At 34.3% G+C, this 12518-nt stretch overlaps 1 protein-coding gene across 4 annotated transcripts in view; it reads right to left on the bottom strand.

The window, feature by feature from the left end:
- The window catches only part of RFX3 (regulatory factor X3), a 125308-nt gene that overhangs the window by 49555 nt on the left and 63235 nt on the right, over positions 1-12518 (bottom strand). For all 4 annotated transcript variants that reach the window (XM_015848911.3, XM_015848912.2, XM_085530722.1 and 1 more), the window contains 2 exons: positions 10671-10795; positions 2534-2631 (listed from right to left, as the gene is read on the bottom strand). In XM_015848911.3, the coding sequence (XP_015704397.1) occupies positions 2534-2631; positions 10671-10787 (215 nt within the window). In that variant the 5' untranslated portion in view covers positions 10788-10795. The remainder of the gene's footprint in view (positions 1-2533; positions 2632-10670; positions 10796-12518) is intronic.

The raw sequence follows: 12518 nt of genomic DNA, 5'->3' as shown, positions 1-12518 counted from the left end.
TACATAACTAACATTCGCCATTCTTAATCTGAAGTATCAAACTTTAAAGGAAAATGAATTTCACAAGACAGCCTTTAAAAATTCTGAGTAAAAACAAAGATCAGCTCTATTCTCAATGGAAAAACAAAAAACCAAAAAACTCCAGAAAGGTTAATGTTCCTAAAAATTATGAAAAAGAAATTTTATCACTGCTGAATTCTTTTTCTTTATGAGGGAATAACAATTTGGACTGGGCTCACTTGCTAAATGAGCATTAGCTAAGTGCTATATTCTACAGAAACTATCAAATATTTTCAGATACAGAAACACACACATACACACACACACACACAACAAAACCAAACTCATGGATAACTGTAGGTTTATTCTAACAGTAATATTTGGTTCTCTTTTTATTAAGGACTGTAAGCAGTCATGCAGTACCCAACTCATATGCTGCAAGAAAGGCGTGTGCTAGCAGCCCATGTGAGAACTTACGAGTGGTAAACAACTAGAGAGGGTTGCATGTACTAGTTGCGAATGCAAAGCTACAGACTGTAGGCACAGAACAACAAATGCTGACAACCCTTATGTGGTATGTATATCTGGGACAAGCTGGTGACCATGGACTACTTCAAATCCAGGACTGGATGTCTGAACTCTTCCATTTAAACAGGAACAACAATGTAGAGGATTCATTCTTTTTAAAAATTCTTATGAAGGGCCATAATTACTTTGTCCTCTGAAGGTTTATTATTTTCAGGGGAAGATGCATTCACAGGCAACAACATTCAGTGGAGGGAAGTATGTAACAAAAGGGCCCACCTTACAAGATTGATAATTAGTTATCAAATTACCCTTTGTCATCTAGGAAAGAGGAAATGTTGGCATCATTTATGTTTTAAAAAACTTTTCTACATTAAATATTAACTTAATGAAAGCTTGCTAATGTTGAAAATTGTTTATCTGTAATTCATGGAAAACAAATGGTAACAAGTTCAGAAACATTACCTGCAAATGATTCACTCATTAAAGAAGTACAAGCTATGTTATACAAGCAAGTATCTATTTCTACCTATTTTTGAAGCATTTTGAAGAAATTATTAGCAGCTATATCGTCAGCATCAGTATAAATGTATAGACTCCTACATGCAAACAGAATTTTAGGGCTGTTTGTCCCTTCACAGCTTTTTAATACTTATTTTTCCCAGCTACCCACTTATCTTGTATTTTTCTTAGACATGTGTTTGAATGGCTTAGGTGGGAGGAGACCTTAAAGATCATCCAGTTCCAACTCCCTTGCCATTTGCAGGTTTGCCGCCCACCAAATCAGGGTGCCCAGGGCCTCAACCAACCTGGCCTTAAACACTACAAGGGATGGGACATCTATAGCTTCTCTGGGTAACCTGTTCCAATGACTCACCATTTACTGAGTGAAAAATTTTCTTCTAACATCTAATCTTCACCTCTCTTCTTAATATTAATTCCTCCTTGTTCTATCACTACCACAATGTGTAAAAAGTCAGTCCCAATTCTGATTATCATCTCTCTTAAATACTGGAAGGTAGCAATGAGGTCATCCCTGAGCTTCCTCCATGCTAAACAAGTCCAGTTCAATCAAATTTTCTTCCAAGAAGGGGTACTCCAGCCCTCTGATCATCCTCATGGCCCTCCTCTGGACCCTCTCAAACAGCTCTATATCCTTTCTGTGTTGGAGGCTCCAGGCATGGATGGGGGATGAGCAGAGGGAGACAATGACCTCCCTCTTCCTGCTGGCCTGCCCTCTTTCAGTGCAACCCAGGATGAAGTTTCCCTTCTGGGCTGCAAGCACACACTCCTTTCTCATGTTGTCCCACTTCAAGCCAGGAATGAAACTAGATAACTTTCAATCATCTCACAGATTATTTATTCTATGTATTTAAACTAGCATGTCAATGAAAAGAACTTAATGGTGGAAAAGTATGTGCAGGTGGACAGGAAACATACAGTAATATCCAGAAAAGAGGCTAAAGAATCAGCAAAATAAAATAGTTTTATCCTCCTTCCTCTGCCTCTCCTATTCCTCCAGAAAAAAAAAAAAAAATTGTTTCATTAAATAAAGGAATTAAATTACATTATTACTACACTATTATTATTATTTACATTATTTACTTTTGCAAATAAAAACCCAGCTATTGCAGGATTTTATGTATTTACTGCTAGAACTGCAGCCAAGAAGACAAAAAGAAGAAAGCCTATGGGAAGAGACCTTTTCTACTAAGATGGTAATTGCTATAATAGCAAAACTTACTCATAGACCTAAAAGGTGCTTCTTCAAACAGCACTATGCTGGATGTGTAATTTCATTTAAGACCAACTAAAACAATCACAAGAATTCTTTTTACACAACAATTGTATTGTAATAAACTGAATTCAGTTTTCAAATAATGATAGTTTTGATTCAGTCATTTTTCTTTCCAGATTAAAATACAGTTGTTGAAATAATGTCATTGACGATAGATATTTAACTTTACATTTTAGTACACATTCAAATGTTAATCATTTGCCAACTTACATAGCTCCATTAGTGTAGACTGTGTCGCTTCCTTCCACGTACTGAACCTGGGTTGGGTAGACATGCTGTACTTGTTGTACAGTTTGCACCTGCTGCACCTAAAAACAGGAACATCATAAAATAGAGATACTAGGATAAAACGAAGGACCAAAGCTTCAGTGCATTTCCTGGCATCTAAAAGTCAATGTTCTCATAATTACTAAAGCTGTGACATAGTACAGAAGAATAATGCTTTTACAATATATTTACATTTTAAGTCTATTAAAACGAATCTTAGCATTGAAAATGCGTGTACATGCAGCATGCATGCTTCACTACTAAAGACAGCACTAACTAAAAAAACATAGAACTATAAAGTAAAGCATAATTATGCTTTGCAAGAAGGAATTACATTTACTAAAGAGAAAAATATCCTTTGTCCACACACTGCTTTTCCTTATTCCATTTAAATGTGAATAATACAAATCTTAATATACAGCTTAATGTGCAAAAAAACACATAGCTGCAGTGTGCTCCACTAAATTCAGGAACAAAGATTTAGATCAAAATAATTTAGAATTTTAGTTAATTGGAGTTAAACTACAGTGGTAAGAGGCTTTTTTTGAGCAATATTTTGACTCAGAGGTACACCACTGAATCAAAAGCTCCACTTTGAGTAATTATTATTTTCATCTACATTGCTAAGATAGCATATCTGCCCTGTTAAAGCATATCATCGGACAATTTCTTTGATTCATATGTAAAGCAGCTTCAGGTTATGCATATTTCCTGTCCAGTCTTAATTTTTTGACTTTTGCTATAGCAGAGATTAAGAAATCCATATTTTACATGAGCTGTTTTTGAGAGAAGCTGTATTTTAGCTCAAGTGCAGTCCAGAATCTAAAGGAAGTAAAATGACTGAAAGACTTCAGAGACTAGCAAACCTTGCAGTACGAACTGAATAAAGGAAGAGACAGTGCACACATTTATGCAATGGATTTAATGTAAGCTATATGTAAATGACTGCTGTTTTTCTCAGATGTTTTGCTACGAAGCAACTTCATCATGATCCAGTTGCTCCTGAGAATTGCAAACATAAGATGTATTTGAATCTCAAACACTTGATGGATCATCTCCCAGAGCTCATTAAGAATATCTTCATTTTAATAGCTTAACTCCATAATAATCTGGAGAGTTTTAAAATAGTCATAAATTCCGTAGCCTATTACAGTATTGACTGAGAATGTGAAAGGAAAATCTAGATTTTCACAGGAAGTTTTTCTTAGTTCTGTATTAAAACCCAAATTCAGAAAACTAACAGTGTTTTGAATCCAGCTTCACTAGCATGATAGAAATTCTGATGCACTATATGATGGTTAAACTATCTGTTAAAAGTTACAGCTTTCTGATTTGTCACATAAATCATTACATAATTGGCATATAGACCTGAAATACAAGTTCCCCACTACAAAAAGGCTTTATGAATATTTCTGAATATTAAGGTAAAATGTTCACCTGCTTCACTGTGAAACATATGCCACAGATCACAGTGGTTTCAAAGCCTAACTCTAAAACTATCTTTTCTTTTTGGGTAATTCTAGTTCTACAATGACCTGTCATTGATGGAAGAGTGATCAGAGCACTGAACTGATCTTCCTAACCCATATGTGGAGAAAATATCTTTAAAGCAGGCTTTGTTCTTAGAACCAGTAATTTGTAACCTATTATGTAATGGATTTGTTCCATTTTCTGTCCCAGTAGTAAAGCTCGGAAAATGTGAAATTATGCCATTATTAAAATGTTTCCATTCAGCCTCTACCAAAAAGCACTTCACTCCCCGCTCATATGCACTGAATGTGGCTTACTCCCCATGAAAAAAAAAACCAACAGAATACTGCTGTATTTTATTAATAAAATGAACTGATTTCCTCCCCACAACCTGCACACTTCCTGTCAGCAAATGCAGGTCATGTTCCCATTCTGAACAAGCTACTACATTCTTGTAGCAAGACTACAGTACTCCTGGATGCAACCTGCTACCATTTCAAAAACTTTGGATACAGCACTGTGCAAAACAATTACCAAAGTAAAGAGAGGACACTGTAAGGAGGAAGTGTTTAGAATATATGAAAGGTTTCAAGGCTTAGCATCTGTTAGATCAGCAGTATCTATTAGGAAACTGAAAATTTTCAAAATTTGTCTTATTCCTGATTTGAAGGAAAAAAGACAACCCAACTATTCAAACAGTTATAGAAGAAAATACATTAAAAAAAATAATAATTGAGCAATTACAAACTTTCACCTATTTTTACAAACACTATTAACCTAATACACAAATACTACCATTATGAATATTATCTGCTTAGAACAATAAAATAGGTTTTTTTTTGTACTGCTCAAGTTAAATTGACACAGATGCCAAAGGAAGCTTTGGTGACCACACTGTTTTGCAGAGTACACCTATGACTTTCTCTACATTAAGGTTTTTAAATATTTTTCTTGTCAAGGCTTGACAAGTAACTGATCCTTAAAATGGCTTTGCATATGGAAGTTCTAAGGAGCTGAAAATCTTTGTTATACAATACTTTAAATTCCACTTTTTTTCCCCTATTTTCTTCATTTTGGGAAAAATGTGTCCATAGAAGTTGAATTAATTTAAGTGTCTTTGGATTGTTACTATTTTTTTTTTTTTTCCATCTTTGGGAAGGGAAGAAATCAAGTGCATACATATATATTTATATATATATGCATATATTCTTCATCGGTTTAAAAGTATTTTAGAAGAATTTAGCTAGGGGGAAAGAAAACATCACAGGAAAAAACATTATTTATATAAACTCTAAAAATATATATATTTTTCTTCTACTTCTTATTTTTAAACATTTAACTGTTACCTAAACCAAAATGCTTTTATTGTACTAAAAAAAGGACAACACATACCAACAAAAGTCCTCCAAGAATGTTAATTGCTCCAGACTGAAAACACAATGAAGCAGTTATGAAGTATTTATTACTAAGTATGAATACTTAAGTTCAGTAATTGCATGATCATGGGGTGGACTGGTCATGGGAATTGTTGTTATTGACCAGCTAGAGGAGAGAATATTAACTGTATGGCATAGGAAGTAATGGGTTAAATAAGGTCAAACAGAGGATCTTTCTTTCCTCTTGCTTCAGTGATTCTAGCCTGAAATAACTGGAAGAGGATTAGAAGTAAGCAGCTGAAATGGTCCAGGAGAACAAGAGAAATATGAAAACTTAGTTCAATATATATGTGTAATTATAATCACTAGTTCAAGAAAAATAAATTATATTCTTAATTATGAATTCTGAAAGAAACAAATGAGTGACTAACTTATATTGTATCTACAAGAATTTGTCAACAAAAGAAAGTGAATAAAAGCATACTGAAATGCAGAAAATACTTCTAAGAGTAAAGGAAATTCAAGAGAGAATTTTGATAAAGTGCTGATGTTCAACCATTAATAAACAAAGAATAGAAAATCAGAGTGAAATATGTAAAGAATCGTAAACCTCATTTGAAAGAGAACATATTCACAGTGCCTGTGCAAATACTTACATATGCATTATTTTCTGTCCTTAGCTATAAAAATTATTTTTGTACTCTCATTAGTCTGGAATTCTTTTGGCAAACAAAATATAAATAGCATATGCTGTAACACTCTAAGCACATTCATATGTATATAATGCTTGATGTCAGCCTGTGATTATGTTTCTCTTATGCTGAGCATGAATTTGCATTAAGACTAATTTTGATTAGCAGAAGTCTACATCTCTACTTTAATGAAACAATTACTTCATGAGGTGATGGCCACAGTGAATGTTGACTACAGTAATTGCTTTGTCCAACTTTAGATGCATTGATAAATTCTTATAAAACTGATTATATGATTTTATTTTTATTTTTATTATTTTTATTTCTCCAGTCCTTCTACTTTTCATGGCAGTCAATTTTTAATCTTTAGAAGTTTGCTGCTCTGTGCTAAAGCGCTTGCTGAAAAAGCAATGATATGTTAATGAAAAATCCTCATATTTGAGGAAGTAAACTGAAAAAATTCCTCAAACTATTAAGACAATTTAATTACCCTCAGCACTTTGGCCTTAATCTTGATGCTTTTTGCTTGCATGTATATATATTTGTCCTGTCACCAATCTCCTCCATCATATTTCAACAGTGACTGTAGCTGTGCTGCACAAAACCAACTACCACCACTGCAGTATTGAGTAAAATGTAATCTGAGATTTTCACTACTTGAATTTTTATTTTTATTTTTTCTGTTTTAGTAGGGTTTTATGAGATACATATTTATACTATATATGTGAAAATTAGGGATTTGTTTTAGCTGAAAATATCAGGAGGCACTCTTTTGCTCAAAAGACACAATGCTTCAATACAGCTGAAGAGGAGAAATACTCTTATTCCAACCCTATGCAGTTAACTCTTATTCTGGGCCAATATTTTATATTTGCAAAATAATATAGCAGATATATAAACAGCATAATTGGAAGAGTGGTATCCTCAGGAGTAAGTACCAATGCTCTTTAATATCTTCATCAATGATATCAACAGGGAGATTGGGTGTGCCCTCACCAGGTTTGCAAATGACACCAAACTGTGTGGTATGGTTGACATGCCTGAAGGATGGGATGCCATCCAGACATAGACAGGCTTGAGCAGTGGGCCTAGGTGAAGTTCATAAGGTTCAACAAAGTGCAAGGTCTTGAAGCCAGATCACAGCAACTCGCACTATTGGTACAAGCTGAAGGATGTGAGGATGGATCACAGCCCTGCCAAAAAGGGCTTGGGGGTACTGGTGGATGGAAAGCTGGGCACAAAACAGCAATGTGTCCTCACAGCCTAGAAAGCCAACTTTATCCTGAGATGCATCAAAAGAAGTGTGACTAGCAAGTCAAGGGTGTGATCCATCTACTCTGTGCTGCTGAAATCACACCTGGAGATCTGCATTCAGGTGTGGAGTCATCGGTCCAGGAGAGACAAAGACCCATTAGAACACACCCAGAGGAGGGCCACAAAAATGATCCAAGGAATGAAACACCTTCCATATGAGGACAGGTTTATACCTGGAGAAGACTCCAAGTAGACGTGATAACAGCCTTTCAGTATCTAAATTGGAGCAACAAGAAAGAACAGATTTTTTTGTAGGGTATGTTGTGATGAGACAAGGGGAAATAGTATCAAGCTGAAAGCGGGACAGCTTTAGTTGGACAGAAAAAATGTTTTTTATGATACAAATTGTGACGTGTTGGATCAGGTTGTCCATAGAGGTGGTGGATATCCTGTCCTTGGTGACACTCAAGGACAGGATGTGCAATGCTTTGAGCAATGTGCTCTAGCTGTAGGTGCCCTTTTCATCGGAAGGAGTTGAACTAGATGACCTTTTATGATCCCATCCAACTCAAATAATTCTATGATTCTATGGTTTTGTGATATCTTCTGAGCATTGAAAAAAACACATCAATACCATGATAATAACTTCAAATTCATATTTCTACGATGACATTTAAGCATGGTATATTAGTGGGAATGCAAACACTAAGAAGAAAGACTTCACCAGGAAAAAACGAAGTATTCGGTATGCTTTAATATTAACTTTAAAAAAGTATATCTAAAATGGCTTTATTAACTAAGAACTTAATAAATAAAAATACAAATGAAAATAAAGAAGTTTCAGAAACTGCCATGCTGTTGTAGGTAAACAAGTTCACATTACAGTATCTAGAATAGAGTAAAATTCCAAAAATGATCTATTATTTTAGTAAATAATTTAAGAATATAATCTGAATGTGAATATTCATGCTCATATATTATGGATACAGATAACATTATTATCAAGTATGTCTTAAATAAGCAGTAGGAAAAAAAAATATATCGCTTATGTTATTCACCCAAAACCTTCCATTCTCAGCATTTGTGACTGAGCATGTAGAAATAGTGATGCCTCTATCTCCCATCAGAAAAATGATTTTTGAAACCAGCATTTTTCCTCCTTATTTTCTTTAGGCAAATTGGCTTGCTCTTAATGAGTACACATGAAGCCAAAGACTAAGTTTTGGCAAATGAAACCCACACGTAGAAAATTCTTCAGCATAGATCACATCCACATTTTGAAAGTGATTGTTTCAGTGATCAATGTTCCTTTTTTTTTTTCTTTTTTCTTTTTTTTTTTTTTCTTTTAAGCCTGTAACTTCACATTTTCCAATGGCACACCACATCCATACCTTCACTCTTTCTTTTACCCTCACACTAATTTATGTGCATAAGTATCTTTTAGATTTCAGATTTACTGAGAAAATCAGCAATTTTGTTTCCTTTCTCTCTAAATAGATGTCTCCTACATGCCGTGTTTTAATTATTGCAATACAGTTTGCATTGACTGGTCCACATATTCATTTACTCTTTGATCCCTGCAATATTTTGCAATAAACTATAATAAAAAAAAGTATAATGTAACATAAACACAAAGAAAAACAATGCAAAATACCAATGGAATATGGAATTAAAAGGGAATACTTTGAAGCAGTAGTACTAAATTAAGAAGATGTAGCAACTGACAGTTTTACAGACTTGCACACTGCAATAACAATAAATCTAAGGCCTAATCAAGCAAGGAAAAAAACCTCATTCACTCCTTGACTTCAAAGTTTTGATATGACTATTAAATTGATAAATTGGAGTAACATCCAATAGAGGATAGATTACATAGCTAAATGCATTAATACTGTGGGAAAAAATATAGTCAAATATACTCTATAGGTTTTCAGAAAAGTAGTAATTTTGCACAAAGCCAAGCTCATTCTTTATCTGATAATAGAGAAATGCACAGAATATCCCATCTTTACAGCTCGATCAATATAATGATTAGAACTAAGGAAGTTCCCTATATGCCACTAGCTGGTTACTGATCTTCCATCACACTTATCAGACGTATAAATGGATCAAATTCAATATATGAATTAGACCACCATAAACATATTTGATTAAATAGGCCAGTCTGTATGACCCTGTATAGCTATCTCTTATTTGAAAAGCTGAAGTACAGAAGTAACAAACAGCAAATCACATAAACTGCGTAAAGATCTGTCATAATACAAGAACATAAAAATATGACAGATTATATAGATCATGTTTCATAAGGAAAAAATGCCTGATACTTTACAGAGTTTAAAAAATAAGTAACCAGACAAAATCTCCTGCAAAGGTTACTGAGTTCAAACATCCAGAGAGCACCAAATAAAGACTAACATACTACCAAAAGGTCCTTTTTGAATCTATATTTATATTAAGAGAGTAGGATTTTAGAACCATACTTGATAAAATGCTGAAAAATCAATTTAGAGAATGGATTACAATGCTTAATAAATTACTTCCTGTTTCCATATTTGTGATTTTGAAATAATCAAGTCAACTTTTGATGAAAACCAGTGTCAGATATCACTCAGATTACCAGTCACATGGACAGCTAATTTCTGTGTAATCGGGAAAAATCTTGGACGACAGTCATGGTTTTCATATTTAGTTCCTATTTTCAAACTTCAAATTTTCCTTTTTCCCTCCCATTTTCATCAGGCTTCTGGGCACTGTGTGAGTGACTACCTCATATAAGAGAGACATGAACTGTGCTGGCTGTTAGACAAGTCTTCCTACCTTTCTGACACATGCATATAATGAATTACATATTGTCTTATTGCAAACACTTCCATGATGATGTGTAAAGACTGCAGTGAATCAAGCATATAGATGCATTTTTCACATTTATATTGCACTTGCTTGGAACCACAAATTAAAGAAGAAATCATATAAGCAGCATATATAAACATATAAAGCCGTAAGTGTAAATATTCAGTAAAATTAATTTAATTCCCATGAGTTATTCCATAAAGAATACAATAATCTACTGCCTGAATCACATGGAGTATTACTGGTGATTGTCAGATGCCTTAGCTTAAAGAAGAGACACTGAAAACAGCTTGCCTCCTTAGGTAGCTATTTTAATTCCAACAAAATAAAATCATTAAAGTGAAGCAAAACAATTCATTTAGCAGTCTGCTACAACATCATGCTCTTCACTCCCCTCCTGATTTTTTTTTAATCTTCCCAAAGCTCACAGCCACCTACCTGTTGCTGAACTGGAACTTGCTGTACTACCTGTGTGGGCACTGCTGCCTGGCCAGCCACAGATGTCTGTAAAGTCACAGTTGAACCTGTATCCGACCCAGCTTCTGATGTCTGCATTGTGGTCTCTGAGGAAAATTAAGAAGCAAAATTAAAAGGTTAGTGCATCTAATTTTTTTATTACTTTGGCACTTACTATAGCACGCCAATTTGTGGGTTTTGTTACTCTATTTGGATCATAAAATCAGCTAGTATCAAGCTTGATGTTAGCTAGAAGGCTTTTCCCCTTGTAGCATACAAGGTATTGCAAATGTTTGTTTGTTTGTTTTAATCTTAGTATTATCTTACATTCAAAATGTCTTTTGAATATAGAACAGAAATATCTCAGATATCTGAGTTTTGTCACTTTGGGGACAACTCAGCAGTAAGCAAAGTCTTCTCTAGACTTGTAGATAACTGGTCAATATTTAAGTATTTTCCTTTTCTGTCTTCTTGAATTACGTTAAAATTCTGCATGAAATTCAAAGCTAAACCAGCAGACTATAGAGTGGATGGATATAATCTGGAGAGATACTGAAAAGCATGTAATGAGTCACAGTGAAAAAGAAATCAAATAACCTTCAGTAGAAAGTATTAAATCAATCACTGTAGTTGTAAATGTGAAGAAACTCATTGCCAACAAAGCCACACAGAGATATGTAAGTAGTAGAAAAGCAGCAAAAATTGTGACACTGACATTTTTGCTCTACAAGGAGTATACAGGGAACTACAGGATCCCTTGATTTTGTGTAGAAGAAACAGCAATACAATGGACTGGAAGGCAAATCAACATTAAATGAAAATCAGAAAGTAGTTTAAAAACATAATAATAACTGCAGTGGGTTATTAACCAGTATAAATAATAACCAGATGAGGCAGTTACTTCATTGCCTAATACCTTCAGAATGGAAGCTCGTGTACATCTGTGAAGGATTACAGTGAACAAATACATAGTAGTAGTCTCTAACTTAAATGCTATCCAAAAATCGGACTTGCCTTAATCTCTATTCATCTATATTGGTACCAGTATGTTTTGTCAAGCTGTGGACCATTATCACTAAAAATTAGTAGTATTACAATCCACACTAAAGTAAGTTCCTATGAAAAGTCTACAAATATTTAGAAGACCATTATGTGATGTTTTAGCTCGACTGTATATATACAGGTGACTAGCAGGGAAGGAAGTATCATTTAATCTCCCCCAAAGAACCCCCTCCAAAAAAAGATCTACAGTATTTTCTGAAAGAAAACCATCACTGAAAATGTAATGAATCAGAGGTATAATAATTCATTGAAGGAAGAACTTGTTATTGCATAACTAAACCTAGAAAACTGATCAGAAAATTCAGTATTCTCCTTGCTTGACTACTGAACCAGCTGAAGTAACAGACCTTCCTTACAAGGCTTACGTTTCTGCATTCTCTTCCCCTCCCGCCCCCCCTTCTCACTCTGCGTGCAAATCAGTTTGAAAAGAAATATTAGTTTGCAGGAAATAGGCATATAAATTTGGCATGGGATAAGGGACAGAGGTAGGACCTTGACAGCTGAGAACATTGACTTAAACTTTGTGGATCCATGCCTATGGTACATGAAAGATTGAACTGCTTTTGAAATATTCCAACTGAAAAGCTGATTATCAAACATGTCTGAAGCAAATCAAGTTATTATGATGTCTGACCTCTATACTTCTTTATAGGATGCTTGGCAAAAATTAGAATACAGAAAGAAACCAGATTTCACAGATGACTACTGAAATGTTAAAAATCCTAATTAAATAAGGACTTAAAATTCTAATTGAAAATGGGTGTCCTC

The sequence above is a fragment of the Coturnix japonica genome, chromosome Z (assembly GCF_054131305.1).
Source record: "Coturnix japonica strain WE chromosome Z, WE-NBRP24, whole genome shotgun sequence".
NCBI lineage: Eukaryota > Metazoa > Chordata > Aves > Galliformes > Phasianidae > Coturnix > Coturnix japonica.
Note: the sequence above shows the minus strand (reverse complement) of the source record. Positions and strands in the feature narration are given on the sequence as shown.